At 31.7% G+C, this 23,488-nt stretch overlaps 2 protein-coding genes across 3 annotated transcripts in view; both read left to right on the top strand.

The window, feature by feature from the left end:
• Positions 1–10,313, top strand: part of LOC146532863 (putative peptidoglycan muropeptide transporter SLC46) — a 62,811-nt gene extending 52,498 nt beyond the window's left edge. For both annotated transcript variants that reach the window (XM_085196051.1, XM_085196050.1), the window contains exons 3-7: positions 673–774; positions 1,230–1,367; positions 2,540–2,623; positions 7,372–7,528; positions 10,199–10,313. In XM_085196051.1, coding sequence (XP_085052177.1) covers positions 673–774; positions 1,230–1,367; positions 2,540–2,623; positions 7,372–7,528; positions 10,199–10,265 — 548 coding nt within the window. In that variant the 3' untranslated portion in view covers positions 10,266–10,313. The remainder of the gene's footprint in view (positions 1–672; positions 775–1,229; positions 1,368–2,539; positions 2,624–7,371; positions 7,529–10,198) is intronic.
• A 214-nt stretch (positions 10,314–10,527) lies between these two features.
• LOC146532862 (putative peptidoglycan muropeptide transporter SLC46) lies at positions 10,528–22,455 on the top strand. Its single transcript, XM_085196087.1, has 7 exons — positions 10,528–11,463; positions 11,920–12,079; positions 19,466–19,567; positions 20,105–20,242; positions 20,647–20,730; positions 21,518–21,674; positions 21,919–22,455. The coding sequence occupies exons 1-7, from the start codon at positions 10,663–10,665 to the stop codon at positions 22,010–22,012; spliced, it is 1,536 nt and encodes a 511-aa protein (XP_085052213.1). The 5' UTR covers positions 10,528–10,662; the 3' UTR covers positions 22,013–22,455.
• Positions 22,456–23,488: the final 1,033 nt, after the last annotated feature.

Below are 23,488 nucleotides of genomic sequence, written 5' to 3'. Positions count from 1 at the left end.
GTGACGGAACTGAACGCCACAGATTTTCCTTTTGTTTTTATGTTCTGGTAAGAATAAAACGCGGTGTTGAGTTCCCCCACTCACCCAAGCAATGTCTCGAAAATTAGGGTTGCTTAGAAAAGGAAGTCTCTAACTAGGTTCCCTTTGGCTATCTATGTGCATATAGTGTGATGCTAATAAAAAAAAATACATTAATTTTTCTACCTACACTTTAGACGCTAATGCTGCCAGGATGTCCTGAAACTTGAGTGTTCTGTTTTGAACCACTTGCCGTTATAAGGATAAGGTCATAAGTGTTATGACTTCCTTTGCCTTGTAACGGCTATGTTTAACGCTGTTATTAAGTCATTTACGTAATTTTCCCATAACCTTGTTGTCTCTGGACAATTTTAATATCAAATATATTAGTTACTTACGAGTAGTTCCTTTTTTTTTCTTTTTTTCATCTAAATCACAAACAATAAGGGTGGATTCACATAATGCCGGTAACGGTTCGTTTTTGATTCGATCTCTTATTCTTTTATCAAAAGTATTCTAATAGTATCTATCACACACGTAATTGGACCGCTTATGTAATAGTAAATGAAAATAACAAAAATATTTTATTATGATATTTCACAAGAAAAAAATAACAAAAATTATTAATTTAACATTGCTATCATATTTTGGCAGGTGAAATGAACGTACTGTACCTGTTCATGCGGTATAGATTCAATTGGGATGAAGTACAGTTCAGTATGTTCTGCACGTATAGCATCATTACTAATTTAGTCGGTAAGTATATAGTTTATAGATGTACTAGGCGTTCGGCAACTTCCCCCAATTTTGTTTGGGTGAACTTTAAGATGTAATTAAAATTTATGTTTGTTCCCCTTCTCGTAAGAATTTGAGGAAATCAAAGCACTAAGAGTGTGCTGCCCTAATCCTACTAATCAAATAAAATTTATCTACATGCCAAATGTCAAGTTTCTTTGGACTTTAAATCCAGTAATTTTGTCTTTTAGTCTACGGAAGAGTTTCATATAACATATATATTTTGTATATCGATATGCTAAAAACATTTATTTAGCGACAATTTACTTAGTTAAGGTGTATATGGTAAATCATTAATTTACCTAGTTTAAAGTATATCATTCCATAAACTATAATGTAACTTTTATTAAGTTTCAATAACAACTTTTACTTTTACACTTAAAATAGTTTTTAAAAAAATATATTTTACTTCTCAGGAACGTTGTTCTCCATCAGCATTTTCAGTGACTTCATGAAACTGGACGACACAGTTGTCGGCATCATTTCTTGTACCAGCAAGATCTTGGCTTCATTTATCTTCGCTTTTGCAACTACTACTACGGAAATATACATTGGTAATATTATATTACTATTTTATATTTTTAACTTAAAATTTTATTTAAATAAGATTTGCAAGTAGGTTTATAGGTAGGGTCGGGACCTATAAGTAATTCTTTAATCAATAAAATCATTACCAGGTACCCTACATAATTTAAAGAAATTCCGACTGTAAATCCTAATAAGCTATTGGGCTTGTTTATTTTCTTTTTATGTTTATGCAGTCGGGATTTTGTTTATTTCAATATTTTTTAGTTATTTTGAGTGGTGCTTTGCCTCATTACCAGAGCGAGGATATGGAAAACTCCGTTAGTCACTCACTGCTTTAGCTTCTTACCAGCGCGAAAACGAATATAAAATATATTCATTTCTCCGAGTCGTTATCGAATTTACAGTCGACATGTTTATATAGGGATTGACATCCTGCACCGATCCACCACGACGATCTCATTATTTTATCATAATTGACTTAATTAATAATATGTTAACATTTTTACTATTAATGGAAAGGTATTTGATAAAATCGAATTCGCAATAATGAAAATTGTGGATTTTAACGTGAATTAAAATATTTCGAATTGGAATTTATTATGTTATTGAAACAACATGTTTCATATTAAATAAGTTTTATTGTAACATTTCTAGGTGAAATAGCTTATACTAATAATTATTTTTGGAGTAGTTACGATAGCAGGTTGATAATCCTATGTAATGAGCACAACATCGATATCTTTGCTAGTTTGCAGTCCAAGAGTTGCCAGTTATCTTCCAGAATTGAAAACTTGAATATCTTCTTACCAAAAAAAAATAAAATTTTTACCTATTTCATGGAAGAAAATCATTAGAGAATTATAATTAGTGTTAATTTCTTACAAAATGGTTTAACGAGTATACGTCCGCAAACTTAAGTTGGTCAACTTTCATAGCTTTGTTGACATACAATGCAGAAATTGGTACGGAACCCTAGAAAAAACTCTGAAAAGGAACGCATTTGACCGGTCGGATGCAATCACAAACAAATTAAATTAAATTTATAAAGCTTAACCCAATTCATCTTATAATTGTCCATCAGTTCTTGCATAAAGGAAAAATGTTTTAATCTAAAAAGAAATGCACTGCAATTTCTCGAAGACTACGGCTACGAGTGGCTGCTATAAAACGTTTTATTAGTACTCTGTTTATTTTACAGCGCCTCTGGTGGAGATATTCAACGGCACGTCCTTCATAGCGATGCGTTCCATCGCATCTAAATTGGTGACCAGCGAGGAGTTGGGTGTGTATTGATTTTTTTTTGTTTTGAAATATCGATTTGTTTATTTTGTATTGTATAAAATGTCGATTATTTTATGATTATATTTAATTATATTTTTTCATAATTTTGTTCTTTTCTCCAAATGGGTATAAAATAATTGAAATATAACTATTGTGTTTACAATACGACTCTATCGATAAAATTGTTCTTGTATGTTACCTCTATGCGTGGGATATAGTTTAAAATTTCTTTTTGTTTTCTTATTTTTTTTTGTAAATTTATGATAAAGGAAGCAAGTTTATATAGTGGCAAAAATAGCTTAAAAAACATTATGAACGTGTTTCATAGTTTTTGTATTTAGAACGATACTCATGTGATGAATTTTCACTATTCGAAAGTTCACTATACAGTACAGCTTTGTTTTCAGACATCATATTATGTAGAGTTAAGGCACTCCCTTAGCCATTTTGCGCCTAATTTTCAAGACATTGTGTGTTGGAAGGTGGAACTTAACGTTGCGACGAGAGTTAAAAGACATTCTTGAATGATAAAAATCGAACCCACAATCATCGTGTAGAGTTCCGAAAAAAAAAGTATAGCATTCTGATTTTTGATAATAAATAGATATTCATAATATTAGCCACGAATACAAAAAGCAATATCGTTGTTTAAATTAAAATGAATTAATACCATCTTAATCCCACGAGATATAAAATATTGACTCAATGACAGTCTTAGACAATGGCTCGTCGTTCTACGTACAATAAAATTGTGTTTTATGTTTACATATTATATATTCTTATATAGCATACTACTGATACAGTATTGGTGGAAAAAAGTACACTAGTAGAAAAATATAATAAAATAGAGTTTTTCACTATGCTCTTTAGGTTATCCTGTTAAATGGGGGTTTAAGCGTGAAGCTAAAAAAAATACGGAATTAGGCAACCCCATAATAAAATTATAAATTTTAACCTTCTCTTGAGTAAGATTTTAACACATAGCCTTCGTGAACAACCTGTTAATATCTAAATAGTAATTGAGGTTTCAATTACGCCTTACTTTTTTGAACGCGATTAGTCTTTTGAAGTTGCTAATTAAACGAAAACTATATTAGTTAAAGATAATTAAACATTTACAATGAGATTGCGTTTTAGTTTTAATCTGAAGATTTACCTAACCAGTTTCAGTACGTAGGGTTTACTTTCTAGTAAGATTAATTATTTATATAATAATTACAAGATTTATAGAATAATTTAGTTTTCTACCAATATTATAAAGCTGAAGAGTTTTTTGGTTGAACGCACTAACCTCGTATAATTTAGAATCGCCGCGTTAACAGTCGAAACAGAGAATCCTAAAACTCTGGTCTCTGTTCTATCTTCTTACCCTGCTGTATCGGAAGGACGTATGAAGTTAAAAAAACAAAAACAAATAAAAACATCCCGTGCTATGTACGGGATAGAGCGTGAAACTAAAAAAAAAACTTATTCGTCACCATGTAACACGTTGAATATACCAAAAGTATTTTATAAGATAAAACTTAAGAAATTACTTTGATCTCTTGAATTCAAAGGACATTGCTCTTAGTAATATCAAGATAGGTATTATATATGTAAAGCTCAAAATTCGTCAAAGTACTGAAAGCAAATAAGGTTAACGGTAAAAGCTAATGTTGCCAGGTGTTCTATTTATTGTGGAACTTTCTTTTTACCAAACTTTTTTTTATTTAATATGATAAAAGAATAAATTCATTTACTTTGTAAAATTGAGCCAATAAATTAAGCAATAGAAATTGAGGCACAAGCGTGCGACTATAAGCGCGGTGTGTGTGGGTTCGATTCTCACTCGGGGGAATGAAATATTTAATATTTTAATTTCCTCGCTCTGGTAACGAGGCAAAGCGCGGCGGTAAGATCCGCCACTCAACAAGCAATGCCTAACAAAAGAAAAAAAAATTAATGTACTTCTTGCGGATTCGGTTTTTGGTCATTTCATCTCTCATTTTGATATTTTAAATATTTCGGACTTCGGATACAATTATCGTTTCTTTATGGAATGTCAACTGAAAAATAATATTTTTAAATGGAAAGGGAAATATTGAAAATATGATGATTTTGTCCAAAATGTATGAAATGAAAAGAGAAATGAATTGGTTATTTAAAAAAATATGAAAATAATATTGCAGCCGCCCTGGCGCAGTGGTCATCGGTGGATAGTAAACGTGATGATTATAGGCATCCCTACATTCTACTGAATTTACTAAATACGTAGAAGGGAGGGATTCTAATTAAAATTATTCAGTATCCCAATGTTAGTTTAGGTCAAAACACGCCGTTGAGTTCCATCACTCAATACTCAATGTGTCGAAAATTGAGCGGAAAGTAACTGGAGTGTCTTATCACTACGATCTCTCCGCCTACCCAGTGATAATATGGAAATTTGTAAAGCTGCTATTTTATTAATTTCTCTCTCAAAATTATCTTGTTTTCGCTGCAAAATGTATGAAATAAATATAATAATAAAAATACAATAAGATTTGATTACATTTTGACACCGCCCGCCCCGTCTGCTCAGCGATGTCGGCGACACTAGTAATTACTACTAATATTTAAATTTCCTTTCTACAGAAGGTAATCGCGCACAGACGGTAAAATTACATTCAGAATCGTCTATCTTTGTTATATTTGGAATTTTATATACACTTTTTTTATAGTTTCAGTCTGTATCTTGCGTATAGCAGAATAGGCAGAGGAAATCTAGTTAAGACTAAATAAATTAATACTAAAAAGTGTTTTAATAACAACAGGAAGAGGATACCTGAGAACATAGTGTTAAGAAACTGCGTTCCCATTAAGACACTTCTGTTCCACACTCGCCGCCGAATTCTGGAGGCATTACGTGTTGAGTGGCTTAACTCAAGCCCGCGATTTGACTATTGATATTGGTTTAATTTTTTTTACAAGGGAATCAAACAGTGAAGTTGTAAAACATTGAATAATATAACATTTTTCGTTTCGATAAGGAACTGTTTTAACTATAGAATGTAATTCTCCCTTTCCACTCAATAAAAGCAGTTCGTTGAGATAAAATAAAAAGATAAGTACCGTTTTATAAAAGGGTTTTTACTTTTTACTTGTATATGTAATTTAAAGTGTTTAATAACGGTTTTTAAATAACATTCTTGTAACGGGAAAATTAAAATTTAATATGACGATTTTTTTAAGAATCAACGGCGTTATGGCGCAGTGGTACTGTATATGACTATAGAACCAACGGTTATGGGTTCGATTGCTACAATCAATGTATATCATTAGATTAATGTATGGAATTAATGTTTATCGTATATTACATGTATGGAATGTACTACATGTATGGAATTAATGTCTATTGAATGTCAGGCAGCGACTGTTGAGTTTCTTGCAGGCTCTTCTCAGCAGAACTGCCTTCCGAACCGGTGGTAGCTTTTTGTTCATATGTTCATTCGACGATTTTAAATTTTGAATTTGAATTTTGAATATTTTAAAATATAATTTTGGATTTTCCCATATGTACGTGACCATTGACCGCAACTATCAGTACACTATAATAAAAGCTATGGATATCCTTTTTTAACAAATGCAAAAATAAAATGCAATGCAAAGAATTAATGCAATTTTCATTGTAAAATTATAAATATTTTATTGTTAATTTCTACTTCATGGTTTTTAAGCGTGTCAGTTGAGTATACAAACTAATAGCGTTACATTTGTTACGGATAGGCGATATGCACCAGGTGAATGCACTTCTTCTTTTTCAATTCATTAAAATAAAAAAAAATAATGATATTTTTTTTACTTAAGAATATTTCAAGAATAATAATTATGTTTAATGTAGTAAAGAATAACGAAATTTGATTAATCATTATGGCGTACTTGGGTCCTATCCTATCCTAGTTACGGGTTGAAATTTCTTAAAGATTGAAGTACGCGGCGTTTAGTTCCGTTATTTTTTTTGCTTAACAATATTTCAAAAACAATAATTATTATTAATGTAATAAAGAATAACGAAATATGATTAATCATTATGGCGTGCTTGGGTCCTATCCTATCCTAGTTACGGGTTCAAATTTCTTAAAGATTGAAGTACGTAGCGTTTAGTTCCGTATCAATGAATGTTTTAAAATGCCCGCAAGAAACAGTGAGAAGTTTATTTCTGTACTCTGTTAAATATCTTAAGACTGCGCTTATTCAGTTTCGAAGCTGATTCTTATAAATTTATGTTTCGGTTTTAATCAGTAACATTGGCATTAAATAATTGGACATATTATTTTATAGCAAAGGTTGAACTTAAAAAGAAATAATTTCAAATGTTAAGTCTACTTATATATAACCTTAAAAACCGGTGTTTGGACCAGAATTAATTTGACCTTCAATATTTCTAAAAAACATTATGTAAATATTTTGAAAAATAATCAGATAAAAAGGATGACACTAAAAATACAATTTTAAAATATACTTAATGAAGTTTGGTGCTGTGGTTTTGCTGTGAGTGGTTGCCTGTTGACGGGAGAGCGAGTTCGATTTCGCTCGGATGAATGTTTATTATAAAAATAAATAGTTTTCCATAATTCGTTCATGTTTAAACAAAAGCCCACCGTTGAGTACAGCCACTCAATACGCAATACCTCTAAAATTATAGAAAGTGGAGAACGGAGTGTTTTAACACTAAATTCCTTCTATCTCCCCTGATATAGTTAGGTGGTTAGCTAATATTCAATAATTTTTCAGGTAAAGTGAATTCTCTCTTCGGGCTAGCGGAAGCCATGATGCCGCTAGTCTACGGACCTCTCTACTCCAGGGTATACATGGCCACCCTCAACGTTCTACCTGGTGCGGTCTTTCTTCTAGGAGCCGGAATGACAGTACCAGCTGTGGCTATTTTTGGGTAAGATTTACTAAAAATGCTTTGTGGCTCCTTATAATGATGAAGCACATCATCATCAGCCCCATGATGGCTGGACAGCGTGTAACTCAAGCGCAATTAATCCAAAACCGTCGTGTTTACAGGCAATATGTAAATTAAAATGTATTTAAATTTATAGTTGCTTAACCTTAATGGTTTAGATTTCTCATTAGCGTCTTTATTTATGAACACCAAGTTATAATGATGCTCTTTTGCTTAATGAAATCAATTAAAGTAAAATATTTTAGACCACGCTCTTACTTGTCATTTGGTTTTTATTAGCATGAAATCCATATTGATTTTTAACATTAACATCAGTTAAACTCTAATTGATGTCTCTGAGTACGGCTTTAACGTACATATTTTTTTGCTTCGCACTGTATCCCGCATAATGCAGGATAGGTAGAGGAAACCTGGGAACTTAATCTAACACATTTCTGTACTCCACTTTCCGCTGAATTCTGGGAACATTGCTTATTAACCTTTAACTATGGACGTGATTTTTTTATAACATACATATGGACGTCGGGTCTGTCAGACCAGTGTATTTATTGGTCATATTCCGGCTGTTTTTTAATGTTGCTGGCTGTTTACATGAATAGCCTCAAATCAAACAAAATCAATATCAATAAAATCGCTTTTTAATAAAGTTTACGCATCACAACGCTTTAAGTAACTTAAAGTCACAATTTCAGTCTTTGGCCACATGGGATGATCTTAAGAAAATAATACTATAAAAAAAAGACAGATAATAAAATAAATATTTTTTTAATAAAATATAAAGTCTAACAAATAAAAAGAATAAAGAAATTACATCTTATGTTATAAAATGAAAATTTTGACAACACCTCAAGATAGGGTATTATTGAACATGGATACACAATGGCTTTCAACACTGTAGGCAAACAGGACGATTGCAGTCAACATAAGTATGTGTTGTGTTTCTATATATCTTTTGGGGGTCTACATGTTTTTCAAGATCCCAAAACTATTTTTTTAGCTTCATGTTCAATAAATGATAGATCAGATCGCGAAACGCGAGTCAAAGTCATTCTCAATTCTTAGAGTAGTTTAGTATACAAAACGCGTCTTTTTATTTGATAAAGTGCTATTTTCTTTATAAAATGTCGTCGTCCAATTCTTTTGTTTGATGTTGATTATAAAGTACTGATATTTTTGTCCCTGACGTGCTAGGTCGATCATTTTTTTCCATTTTATCATAAAAACTAAAAAAATTGAATCTTTTTTAGGTAAATAATATTTATATTACTAAAATATATAACAAACAATGCCAACTAATATATGATATAAAACAATAAAAACATTTGAATACAAATAATACAATTAAAATATTAAAGTATATTTTGTAATATTATAAAAATATATGGCGTTTTGAAATCATTCATGTATGGGAAACATGGACGTCGGGTTTGACAGACCCAGGCCCCGTTTAGAAAGTTAAATACTCACGCGTTTTGAACCCAGAGACACAACCACTGCTATCTACATTCATTTTGTCATTAATACGAAAGGTACTGAGAGACTCAGTGGCGGAGGTCACCGAGAAGTGGCCGATTTGTAGAATTCGTAGAACTGTCTGGTCTGTCAGACCTAATGTCCATACTTAAAGGTTAAGTGGCGTCGCGCTTTGCCTCTTTACCAGGGCGAGGAAAATATTAAATATTTCATTTCCTCGAGTGGAAATCGAACCCATAACTTGTTGCATTTACAGTCGCACGCTTGAGCCCCTGCGCTACGACAGGCCTCAAAATACGACATGTCAAATAGAATTGAACTATAATATAATGCATAAATAAAAAAAAAGTTTATAAAAAATCTTTATTAATAGTAAAACTATCTAATTTCTAAGTTTATTCAACTCATAGAGTATGGAGCGGAAGTAACTACGATAAAAAATATCTATTATAAATATCATAGAACAGATAAATAATAGGTCGGGAACATGTAAATAATAAACAAGTAATTTTTTAGATTTTTTCTAAAATCAGCATTTCGCTTATTCCTGCATAGCAGGATAAGCAGAGACACCTTAGTATGCAGAAATTTCATACAATCGACTTTTTGATGCTTTGTTTGTCTTAAAACTAGGTTCCCAGGTTCCTCTTGCCTATCCTTCTATGTGTGGGATACAGCGTGAACCTACAAAGTAAATTTTACTTTGTTACTCATATTATAAAGCTGAATAGCTTGTTTGGGTGAAAACTCTAACCTCAGAAACTACCTACTATATCTACTAATCTTAACTTTTTTCACTAAATTAATTGTTTATTTGCCTCATCTTACATAACGATGCCTTTTAAACGAATGTTGCTCCCACTCGACTGGTTCTTAGATTTAATATAAACTAGCGACCCTCTTGCGGCTTCGCCTTCCTTCCTATGCTATATATAGTATTGTAGGCACTTAATGTAAAGTACAAAGTTCTCGAGATATTGTATGTTGAGTGGCGGATCTCAACGCCACGCTTTGTCTTGCATTCTATTTTTACTCTCGAGTAGGATCGATCTCACAACCCTCACGCTGTCCCACTGCGCCATGGCAGCCTAAGAAAATGATAAATTTTAAATTATATTTCAAAGACATTTATAAACGTTTAGCAAATTATTTTTAATAAGATATACTCTTTTCCAGATGGATGTATTTCGAACAACAGCAAGACAACAAACAAGTCGAAGAAATGGAAAATGTGAATATATAATGGCTTTATTTATATCGATTGAATTAAGAAATAAAATTTGCCTAGAAACGTGTGTTTCATTGCAGTCCAATCTCTTTTATTTTATTGTTTGTTATATATATATATATATATATATATATATATATATATATATATATATATATACATTTATTGATTATTAGTATTGACTAACAGGTGTCGATTGTTGCACGTTCAAGTCTGTTTACAAAGCGCGACGAGTGTTTGATGATACTAAAACCGATATCACAATATAAGGATGCTTGTACGCGAGGTGCGGACAATCGGACAGTGTGTTCTGTGCTGCGACGACGCTGCATGTGCATCGCTAGAAGATCTTTAAAAATGTGATTTTTGTTACATTAAAATTATACTTTGTTTCCAAATTTTTATATAAAAAATGGAAAACGAAAAATCAAAAACCGTGGATGAAACTGTCGAGGAGCAGCCCCTAAAATCTAAAGTGAAGACTGATGTCCAAAATCTAAGTTGTTGGGGTAAATTGAAATATGCAAAATCGAATATAACAGTGGAGCCAGTTCTGGCGTTATTCGTTATGCCCAGTGTATTAGCAATGTTGGCGACTCAAAATCTTAATTTAGATAAGGCTTGTAGAGTCAATTTGGAGTTTGATGATCTTGTGTGCACAAATTTAAGGCTAAGGAAACGGGCCAATCTTACTTTCGAAGAAGATGAGGTACAGAAGTTAATAGCATCCGTCCAAGCTTGGAAAAGTGTTATACACACGGCAGTACCGACCATTCTCATGCTATTTATCGGCGCTTGGAGTGACAAGACGGGAAAAAGGAAAATATGTATGTTATTACCAATCTTTGGGGAATTCATGACGTGCCTTCTGAACATGTTGAATACGTACTTCTTCTATGAGGTCCCCGTGGAGTTGACTGTTTTTATGGAGGTCATATTTCCATCGTTGACCGGTGGCTGGTACACTATGCTGCTTGGCACGTACAGTTACTTAGGTGATATAACGTCCAAGGATACAAGGACATTTAGATTGGGTATACTCAGTTTGTGTATGACAGTAGGATTCCCCATAGGAATGGGGTTGAGTGGGGTGCTTTTGAAGTTTACAGGATACTATGGAGTGTTCTCTGTATCTGCTATGTGTCAGATCATTAACTTTTTGTACGTGACGTTCGCTATTAAGGACCACAGGTGGTTGGAAAATAAAACAAAGGTATGTTTTTATTATTGACATATTGGCATGTTATTGACTTTAAGATTTTCCTTATTGATTTTTAAATACTTATATTTTATGGTTTGAGTTAAGTTAGATTTCTTTAATATTACATAATTATGTTAATGTTTAACCCCTACTAAATATTTTATTATTATGATATATCATATTTTATTTAGACTAAGTAATGTAATTAGAAAAATCTATTATAGGGAAAATAATTGTGAATCAAGTGTTTCTTTGTCGACTTTCAACAAGCTTACTTACTTTATATTATGGAAAGTGGAGAATGGAGTACTAATCACTAAACTCTTTGCTTATTTTGAATATTCGATTAAGAAATCATTTATTAAAAAAGAAATCATATGATGAAGATAAAGTAACATTTAGATTACTTCTATAATTTATTTATCTTCGAACGTATTATGAAAATATATACCTACATCTTCCTTTCAGGAAAAACGTACAGGATGTATTGGTTTTCTTTTTGAGTTTTTCGATTTTCATAGTCTCAAAGAAACAATTCACATTGCATTCAAAAAAGGAAGAAATAATAGAAGACTAAGGATATGCTTGATTCTTACAGTGGTCTGTCTCAGCTTTGGACCATTATGGGGTAAGTTTTATAAAAAATGAAATTATATATAAAAATATACATATATAAAAGGAGAAGTTCCGATTGACTGAGTTATAGACGCATACACAGCCATAACCGCTGATGGTAGTAACGTGAAATTTGGACAGATGCTTATTTTCCTAATATGAACTCATGGGTGGAGGAGCGCCATGCTATCTGAAAACAGAGAGGGGAAAAATAAAGATAATTTAATTATAATCACATTGCTCTGAGTGTGGATTGAAGCCACCATCATTGTTCTTGTAGTCCTATGCAGTTCCACTGCGCCACGATAACTCCACCATTCAATCATTAAAAACAAACAAACAATATTCTCTTACACAACGTGTGTAGAACTAAACAAATACATTGATAAATAATGTAATCAGAAAGTGACAGATAACGGTTATAGTAATAAAAGCATTAAATTTTATTATGTTTAACATCCGTTAATTGCCGACAATAAGAATTTTACTGATTCTGAACCGAGTACCAAGTAATGGTATATCTTTGATATTTCAATTTAAATATTTATAAAATATCTTATGTAATGATTAATGATTAATCATTAATTAATCATTAATTACTGATTAATCATTGGCCAAATTATTATTTTGGGGGCTTTTATAAATAATATTCGCGATTTATAAAAATAATTATTAGAGGCCGTCTTGGCACAGTGGCATAAGCGTTTGATGTACACGTGATGGACGTGGTTCGATTTTCACTAGGGGAATTGATTGTATTAAAAATATTTTCCCCCTCTGGTATCCAAAGGCAGCGTTGAACCATTCCTATTATATTCATTAAGAAGAATGTTGTTTGTTAGGATTTTTTTTCCATGTTCTTATAAAATGATAAAAATAATGTAATGTTTTAGAAAACATATATACAAAATTGAATTTATACGTAGTAGGACTTAACTTGCCTATTAAAAACTGAACTCTGACTCTGAACTAATAAGCCATACGTTCTTATCAAGCTGATTCGACATTTTTATAGGCTTGTTACAATTTATGTATGTAGTTAGCATCTCCATAGGTAGATTTGTTTTTTTTTAATTTCAGCAACACAATGGCAATTGCGTAGAATTATTATAGCAATATAGAATGCTATTAATAAAATATTAAATATAATTTTATTTTTAATATGAAATAACAATTAAAACAAAGATAAGTAATATTAGATAAGTAATATTAGTTTATTAAGAGATGCCAATACTAACAGTATTGGAATATTAAGATTTTGATATATTCGTTTTTAATATGAAAAAAATTAACTTTACATCATAAATTATTAATGCTAAGCTATTTATAGTTCCAAGATGTCATTACCATAATTGTATTTTAATTTTTAATTTAATTGGAAAGTTAATTATGTGAAATTGTTTTGTATTCTAAAGTATTATATACAATTTATATTAATTAATATTCGTTTTTAGCCATTTCGTAATTTAAAACATGTATAGTTTTGTTTACGTAATATTGTTAAATTTGAATGACTATGGTTGTGGATACGATTTTTTATTGGGTATGTTTTTTAGGGTATAAACTTAGTTCTAATTCGTTTGCGGATACAGAGATTACTTTATTCTTGTTACTTCTTATTAATATTACTTTAAGTAATAGTAAACATGATGTACCGCAATAAAGATATAGGAACTTAATAATTTGGACACTACCCACTATTAATATTGCTGGACTTAAAAAAATACGAAATTATGCATGAGATAAAGTATGAAAAAAAATATAAACAAAAACTTGGCAACTAAAATAAATAAAAAAGAACATTTAAATTTAAGTATAATGCAAGATTGGGAAAGGTCAAAACTTAATTCGATTAGCAAAGAAATGTAGCTTAAATTACATCTTTTAGAATCGTGTATAATTCACCACTGTATAATAATGAGAATCCATCATGGCGCAGTTTGATAAATCTCTTTATGTGCTCACGATAGTTGTGGGTTATATTCTGATTTGAGTTAATGCACTTTTTAAAGGGTCCACATAAGCCTATATTTGTATCGTTACTTGCATAATGCCATAGGCGGTGAATGCAGCAAATGCTAAGAAGCTTATTTTTTAAAATATTCTCACTTCATCAGCCTGATATCAGGCTGATGAAGCTGCTGATCATATAGTAGAGAGGATTTGGGTACTGAACCTAGGAACCTACACTACCGTCCATCACTATCCGCCAAATTCTCGAATCATTGCGTTACCAGAGCGGAGAAATGAAAATATTAAATGCTTCATTTCATCCCCTAAGTTAATCCCATAAGTGAGAAATGAACTGACAATACATCCTTGTGCCACTAAACCACGATAGCCTCATTATTTATTTTTATCAAATTTGTATAACATAATGAGTTACAAATTTGTAAAAGGTAAAGTCACCTTTTAAAACTAATATTTTTATGTTTGAATATGAAATTTGTTTTATAAAAAACATAATTAGCATGTTTATTTAAAAAAAGATTTCAACTTTATATTTTCTATATCATGAGAGTTTAAAAGTTATATTGCTTTTTAATTAAGTTTTAGTATGCATATATTTGAAATTGTCATATGGAAATATCCAAACAACATAAAATGATTCTTATGATGTTTTGATCTTAATGATTAAACTGAAATCTTAAATTCGATCGGACCGGTTGTCCAAGTAGGTCAAACTTTACCAAAAAGGATAACATGTATAAAAGTATTTACAATAAATATATTTATGTAAAGTAACCGGAAATAAAGAATCTGAATAATGGCGGAAAAAGTAACTGTTAGTAACGGTATATTGCTTAAAGTATTATATTTTGGAAATAAATTGTAGCGCTGAATGACCAGGCGTCCGTCTGTGATGATTGGGACTTCGATTTCCATCCGGGGAAAATTATTTCTATTTTCCTGCTCATTAGTAAGACGAAGAATTTACTTCCGCCGCACAATGTCTGGGATTCGGGCGAAAGCAGAAAACGGAATGTCTTGACACTAGGTTCTTTATGGACTTGATACTAGTTTCCTAATTCTAGTACTAGGATCTGTTGATCACGTAAATTAAGAGAAATAGCATATATCCAAAGAATAGTTATCCTATATCCTATCCTATATCTTATAAAACAAAGTCGCTTTTCGTATCTGTCTGTTGTTTCTAACTCTTCTTCTTCTAAACCACCCAACGGATTTTGATGCGGTTTTCACCATTAGGTCGAGTATTTCTCAGGGAAGGTTTATATATAGTTTATTATTTGTACATTCTTATGTAAATTAACATAAATACGATAAATGTGTATAAAGTCCTACCCGTTGAGACACTTTCGCGCATGCGCTGCTTTAATGGTAAGTACTACATGAAAATAATGTACTGGAGGATTGTTCCTCTTAATAAGATCTACAAAAAAGTCCGCGAGAGCATATTCGTATTTTTTAAGGATAACGTGTAGTGATCATATTTCTGTCTAAAAATTGTAATTTCAATATATTTTTTATTGTGAGGGATATTTTTCCATAATGGTATTAATCGTTATCCTTTAAAATACTTTATTAATTTTCTACGTTAAACGAAGATAAAATTTGCTTTTTACAGTATTTCGAAATTGCGAATAGTTTTACAGAAAAACGCATTTAATTGTTAACACATCCCGCCGTTGACACCTCAACTGTATGTTACTTAAGTTTCACTTATCCCTTACTCTCGGCATATAAATAAGTATATTAGTTACGTTGGCCACTTAATGTAGATCAAAACTGTCTTTTACTGTTTTTCATTTTAATAAGTACTTTAGAAGTTGTTACAATATCAAAAAATCCTTGCTGCGAAACGCCGCGCCCGCCTGCCTTACACGCATCGGTGGTTCAGTGGTACAATGCTCGCCTGCCACGCGGGCGGCCCGGGTTCGATTCCCGGCCGATGCATTCTATTTGTTTTCCTCACAGGCAGCCACGTCGTGCTTGCTTTTCATCAGGGACAGAATACCCCCTTCAGCATTAACCACAAGCTCAAAAAAAAAACCCGGCTGCCTCTATAGCAACGAAGATTTAGTTAGATGCGTTTGCACGTATTGGATAATTGGAGTTGAATGTATTATTTCAGCGCGATATATTTGGTTTCATATTTTTTGTAGTAGTTATTAGTAGGTAGGTTTTTGTTTATAATTTCTTCCGTTTAAAAATAGTCATTTAAATATATTTTAATAAGTACTTGAAAAGATTAGTAGGACAGATTTAAAATTACGGTACCTACAAAAAAATCCTTGCTGTGTAAAACAATTGGAAAATCCTTATTGAAACTACAAAAATGCGGGTTGCATTAGGGTTTAATTAATTTTCACATTATTTTAAGTGCTTTGCAAACATATATTACATGAATAATCCAGTAGTTAAAGCGGGCGAAGCCGCAAGAGGGTCGCTAGTAATATATTAAATACAAATTTATTGACATTTAAAACATTCCACCATTTTCAATAGGTTTAAATGATGTAGAAAAAGTAGAAAAAAAAATGCATGATAGGTGGCATATGAATTAAAATATTCCAAGGTCGGTAATTAAATCTAGAATAAAGGTTGATTGTATTTTCGAAAAATCTGTCAGTTTACAAAATAATAAAACTAAAATCTATATTGTTACCTGTTTTCAAAATTTTTTTGGCAAATAAAGTCATTTGTCTAGATGTAGTTGGGGACAAATTAATATTTTGGAAGCATTTTTTATAAACTTACATTTTAAATACCTTTCGAGTGCGTTCACATAGACTTCATTATTATAAACTTATTTTTTTTCTGTGATCCAAGGGACCTTAATCCTGAATATTTTGTATTAATTCCAACTTGATACCTCCACGCGATCTCGAGGTAAATGGACTTGACAGAACATACGGGCGACAAAGTGATCCTATAAGGGTTTCGTTTTTTCTTTTAGGGTACGGAACCCCAAAAAAGAGCGTATAGTGAGAGCGTCTATCATAGCAACAATCAGACTTCATGATGTCAAAGTACAAAGAAATAGAAGGATTGACAGTCGCGATCCATTTAACCAATAAAATCTTCAAAAAATCAAATGGGTCCAGCTGGCAATCCCTATATTTTTCCGACTTTTTTTCTTGTGCCACTCCGTTCCGTTCTCATCTTCCAATTGTACAATTACAATTTTATAATATTATATAAATAAAAATAGCATATATAAAAACAGATAAACCTCATTCTTAGGTAATCTAAAAGTCTTAACAACGTTTTTTTATTTTGCATTAGAAACCATTGCAATTCATCATTTGGACAGATGACTCTGTAACGTAATATGCAATCTATAATAGAGTACGGTCAGGTTACTTAGTGTTCGCTCGAGTATTACCGTTTTGATATTAATTTACACAAAAAATGAGATAATTTTAAATACATATATGTAATTAAGCGTTTTAATTGTTTTGTTGTGGCGCAATGGCACAGCGGCCGACGGTAAACACGACAGTTGTGGATTCGAATCCCAGTCGGGGCATTTTTTTTAAATTTTATAATTCTGGTAACAAGACAAAACGCAAAGCTAATGTGAACAAAAGTTAACAATATAGAATTTTACATTTTTTCTCCAACATTGCTGGTAAACATCTATTAACATACGGTCTACATAGAGCTGCTACGCATTATGCTGTAAATTGATTCATGTCAGATCAGCAAAATATAATTGACGGCACACGAATTGTACGGATCAAACGAATGAAAAAAGAATAGTCACAGTGAAACACTCGTAGGAAACAGATTGGTGATGCTTCACTATTTCGACTATAGCCAAATTAAATTTCAACAAAAGAATTTAGTTTAGTTATGCCACCACACTGATTATAAATAATACTACATAATATATTTATTTTATTATTTATTTATTTGAACATATCAATATCGCTTCGGTATCGTCTGACTGTCTGTAAACGTGATGACTAAAAATCTGTAAATATAATGTATTAATTATATACAAATTTCAAAAGCAATTCAAAATCACATGAAAATCATAAGTAAATATCAATATACGAGTTACCTTAGTGAGTATTACAAGGCTCCCGTTTAGGCCCTGTCTTATTCTATAGCGCTGTGAATGATATTGAAGATTGTTTAAGGTAATTCATTAAATATTATTTGTTATGAGATGACATTTACAAGTAATATTCATACGATTGTTAGAACACAGCAAAACAGATAATGAAACATGAAGACTATAATTGTCATTGTTTTAATGATTCAGTCACAGTGGGGAATTCCGAAGAATAAAGAAACAAACGTACATACACAATTACAAAATTTAACATACGTTTTGCACAAGTCCAAATAGATGATCTCATTTACTAATGAAATGATACAATTCAATAAGATAACAACAATTCTCGAGAAATATAGACATTTATCTGTGGGTTTTTCAACGCAACTTAATAATTGTTTACTTCCTTTACAATTAGAAAACACAATAGGAACATAAACATATAAACATTATTAGATTTATGAGGCTGACATGAAATTATAATATAATAATGAAATATTCAACATTTTCATTTTTTTTCAAAAAATCAGAAATAACAAAAATATATCTAATTAAATCTTTATGGAACAAGGTGCAAAAAATGTAACTATCGACATCCACAGTGTTAATATGAATATTGTATTATATAATGGGATTAACTCGGGCTACGATAAAATAATTTAGCAATTTTATATTTACACTTGTTTCGAGAGATTTATTTGTTCATACATTTTAGTTGCACTGCAGTGGACCAAATGTACGTACGTAGGTATACGAGTTGAAAAAGCACTTTTGTGTCGCGATAAGGATTTGTACGAAAGTGGCTTATGCGTGCACTTCATGTATTTTTTTTCTGTATATATTTTAGGAATTTCGAGCTCTCTTAAGGCCGGCGTGTGACTGTGAACGCGACGGTGTGGGTTTAAATTATAAAAATTAAATCAGCTTTACGCAACTTTGTGTTGAAACGCTTCCCCACTTTTTGCCGAATTCTGGAGTCATTGCGTGTTGCGTAGCAGAACTCAACGCCGCGCTTTGCCTCGACACCAGAGCGAAGAAATGGAAATATAAATTTAAATAAATATTTCATCCCCTCGAGTGGGAATTGAACCCTCAACCAGTCGGTTTTACAGTCACACCGTGCCCCTGCGCCACTGGCCTCAAATTCACAATCAGACACGTTTACAGTTGCACAATTGCATCTTTGCGGCACAAAACCTCTTCTTGATTTGCCTTGCCCTACCTAAAACCTTGCTCTTGCCTTAAATTAACAAATATTTTTATTATGTTATGTTATACAGATATCATTTCTATAGTATATATTTGTCCGTGCCCTTTACAGATTTCATTTTGACGGATGGGCGATTTTTAATGGACTTTTTAACGTTTCAGGTGAGCTCAGTATAATGTATATTTTTGCGCGGTATCGTTTTAATTGGGACGAAGTGAAGTACAGCATTTATTCCACGTATAATCTCGTCACACATTCTTTGGGTAAGTTTGTTTTGTTTTTGTTTGGACCCTCCTTTTATCTGTGTTCCACATTTTAACACGAATCAGGTAAGTACTGTTGTATATTAGGAATTGACAGTATGAGATTTTCCACATGATGGTAGTGGATTCGATTACTAGAGATGTTTGTGTTAAAAACATTCTTGTTTTCTGGATTTTGGAGTATTATAGAACTTACTAGGTTACTTTATTTAAAAGCCATGTGAAATGAGGCTGTATTCTATTATTGAAACTAACCCAGTGTTTTATATGGTTACCTTATTAAACAGTTAAATTTAGTAGATTTTTTGTATATACATGCACACTCACGAGGTGCGTCTAAATCATTTTCCGGTTAATAAACCAATATACATACAAACATCTAAGAAAATATGAAAATATCTATAATTGGAATTAGTCACTAAAGTTCTTTTTAAATCTTAAATTTCGTCGCTTATCTATCACAACTTCAACGCATACAAAAAAATAGCCTTTTTTTAACATAATCGTGAGCTAAAGTCATTTTAATATTATTTTCAGGTACAATGTTCTGCATAAGTGTATTTAGCAAGAAAATGGGAGTAGACGATGCTGTGTTGGGAATGATTTCTGCAACTAGTAAAATAGCCGGCTCCTTTGTGCTCGCATTCGCTAGAAATAATGTTGAAGTATACATGGGTATGTTTTTTTACGGTATTCATATTTTTTTTCGTTTTTCTATTGAATTACGTTGTACTTATGAAAAGAATGAAATATTAAAAAGAAAGAAATATTATGAAAAGAAAATAAAGTTTCTAATTTTTGGGTACAAAAAATATTCTTTTTAAAAGTATTATTCAATAATTCTTAGATAGAGTATTTTTAACTTCATGTGGTATCCCTCATATAGTATAAGTATAAAGTTATCTTAGTTGTATTATACCTAGATTTCTATAAAAAAAATAGGTTAAAAAATATTAGAATATTTGTTATATGAGATCCAATAATCATTACAATAGAATTTCATAATGTTCTCAACAAATGTCTGTCTTTTGGAGATTTTACATTAAACATAAAATAAATAATAGTCTATTAATTTCCAGCACCTCTCTTAGAAGTATTAAATGGTACAACGACCATCGCCCTTCGTTCGATCGCCTCAAAATTAGTTTCTCATCAAGAATTGGGTAAGTAGAATTACCTAAATTTAGCGATTTCTGTTTATCTATCTATCTATTATCTATCTATTTATCTATAATTGTTAAATATCTTTTGCTCCAATCACTAAATATGTTTAATATTTTTAATAAACATCCTATAAATATGTAGGTAAATTGTAATTAAGTTAAAATTAAATAATAAATTGTAAATAAGTTAAATTAAGTGTTAATGCAAAAATTATATTCAGAATATTATTAATTTATGTGATATAACGAATCACATATATTTGACTATAATTCTTATATAATTGTCTTTGTAAAATATTAAATGTAATGTAAATATTTTTGCCATAATTACTACGGGATTAAAAATTCAGATTAATTTCATTCTAGAAAAGGTAGGCGATAAGTATGCTTAAAATGGTAAATAAGAGTAAGAGATGATTGACACATGAGTGCCGATGAATGAAAAAGGCTCGTTGGTGACGTGACATTCGTCAATGTTCCTTTGCGGTCGTAAATGGAATTGCATCAGAAAGTCTTTAAGCACCAATCGTACTTTTTTACGCTGAAATACATAAAGAGGTTGCTCTGGCTATCAACTCAGCGGTAATGATTTCGACTACCACTTCGGGGAATGAGTTATTTTCATTTCCTCGCTCTGGTAACATGATAAAGTGCGGCTCTCTCAGAATTGGTTGGTATGTGGAATATGGAGTGTCTTAGCACTACACCTGCCCCTCCCCACTCTCTCCCCTCCCTTCCAAATGTATGACACAGGATACATCGTGAAAAAAGACCTTAATCTTTACAGGAAAAGTATTCTCACTGTTCGGCGTAGCTGAGACAATGATGCCGCTTGTCTTCGCGCCCCTTTACTCTCGAGTGTACATCTTAACGTTAAACGTATTGCCCGGCGCCGTCTTCCTCTTAAGTGTTGCGGCCACTATACCGGCGTTTGGTATATTTTTGTAAGTAAAATGTTATTTTTGAATAGCAAAATATGTGAAGCAACTTTTTAAAATTCGTGTGTAATATATTAAGAAATAATTAAGTAATAACTACGAAAGCGTAGAGAGAAAAAAGGAATCTCTATCTACTGAGATTGAAATTTGTTGAAATTATGTGCTTATTTAGTAATCTAAATGAAATCAAAATCTAGATCAAATTGATATTTGATCTTTTTAAATAAAAAAATATATTTTTATTTTACAGGTGGTTTTACAAGCAACATAAGAAAGATGCTAGGGAGAAACGCCTTAATATCCCGTCCATACCGACCGCTACAGACACGCTAGCGCCTGCTTAGTTTTATATTAATTTATGTAAATATATTAAAAAAATTGAGGCCTGTCGTGGCCCAGGGGCCACGTATGTATGGCCACGGGTATGTGACTGTAAACGCCACTGGCTGTTGGTTCGATCCCCACTTGAGAAAATGAAATTCTTATTTAAATTTAAATTTTCATTTCTCCGCTTTGGTGTCGAGGCAAAACGCGGCGATGAGTTCCCCCACTCAACATGCAATGCCTCCAGAATTTCGCAGAAAGTGGGGAACGGAGTGTCTTAGCACTAGAATTCCTCTGCCTACCTTGCTGTGTGCGGGATACAGCGTAAAATTGATTTAATTTTTATATATAAAATAAAACCTTGTATATAAATAAGTATTAAACAGTAAATTAGTTATAAATGTTTTAGAATACTCTTTGTTGACTTATAAAGTGATTAATAAAACGAGTTGTCGTCAGTAAATTGTTTTTGTTGTTTTTGTCTCTTATTCATAATTAAATTATTTATAATTTAAATTTTAAATTACAACCAAGAATTTTTTTTATTGAATTATTTTTGTATAAAATAAACTAAAAAGTGTTGTTTAATTTATATGGTAGTGTTACGAATGACGATAATAACGATGGGAGCTGGGTGATGGGTGATGGATGACGAATGACAAAGCCTTGTGTGGATGAATGGGAATGTAATGTCGGAAGTGTTAATAATAAAAAAAAACAATGTCTTCAAAAAATTATATATTTTAACAGTGATGGAAGCGAGCGGCAATTGGTGGGCGAAGCCAGGAGGCTTCGCTTTATTAAGAAATATATTCCGCTACACGAAATGCTTCGAGCTTTCGGTGGAAAGTGTGGAATGGAAGTCTTAATGGGAACGTGTGTTCTAACATTAGATTCCTGGGTTCCTTCTGCCAACATTGGTATATATTTGCGAGAAGCTAAAAAAAGTCACATTATTTATGTAACGGACTGTCAAATTTCTTTGTCCATCTAATGTCCAATAAAAATCTGAAAAAGAAACAAATATACAAGAGTTTGTATTTTGGTACAGCAAACTAAAAAGATTGGAGCGATCGTCATGTACTTCTATTTATTCGAAAATTCAATATACGATACGAGGTCAAGCTTTTGTTAACGTCAGCTGTTTCGAACGTTCTCCATAACCAAAATTCAGTTGCATACGTGTTTTGTTTGTTGTGTTTTAAGATGGAAAATATTCCATAGCGTTAATTTTCCTATTACATTTTCGTTATAATATTATTAGAACGATATAAAAATATTATGCATGGAATGTGTAGAACAAAATTCACTAAATTTTGTCTGCCTTTCCTGATATGGCGGATAAAACTTAAATCTTTATTTTTAGCCTGACGATGTATACCGCACATGATATGTAGACAGAGGGAACCAGGGAACTTAGTGTTAAGACACTTCGTTCCCTATTCATTCTTGAGGCATTACGTGTTGAAAGGGAACTTAAAGAGAGACGTGCCTTG

Source organism: Heliconius melpomene, chromosome 13 (genome assembly GCF_056956725.1).
Source record: "Heliconius melpomene rosina isolate 202511_hmr_F chromosome 13, ASM5695672v1, whole genome shotgun sequence".
Taxonomy (NCBI): domain Eukaryota; kingdom Metazoa; phylum Arthropoda; class Insecta; order Lepidoptera; family Nymphalidae; genus Heliconius; species Heliconius melpomene.
Note: the sequence above shows the minus strand (reverse complement) of the source record. Positions and strands in the feature narration are given on the sequence as shown.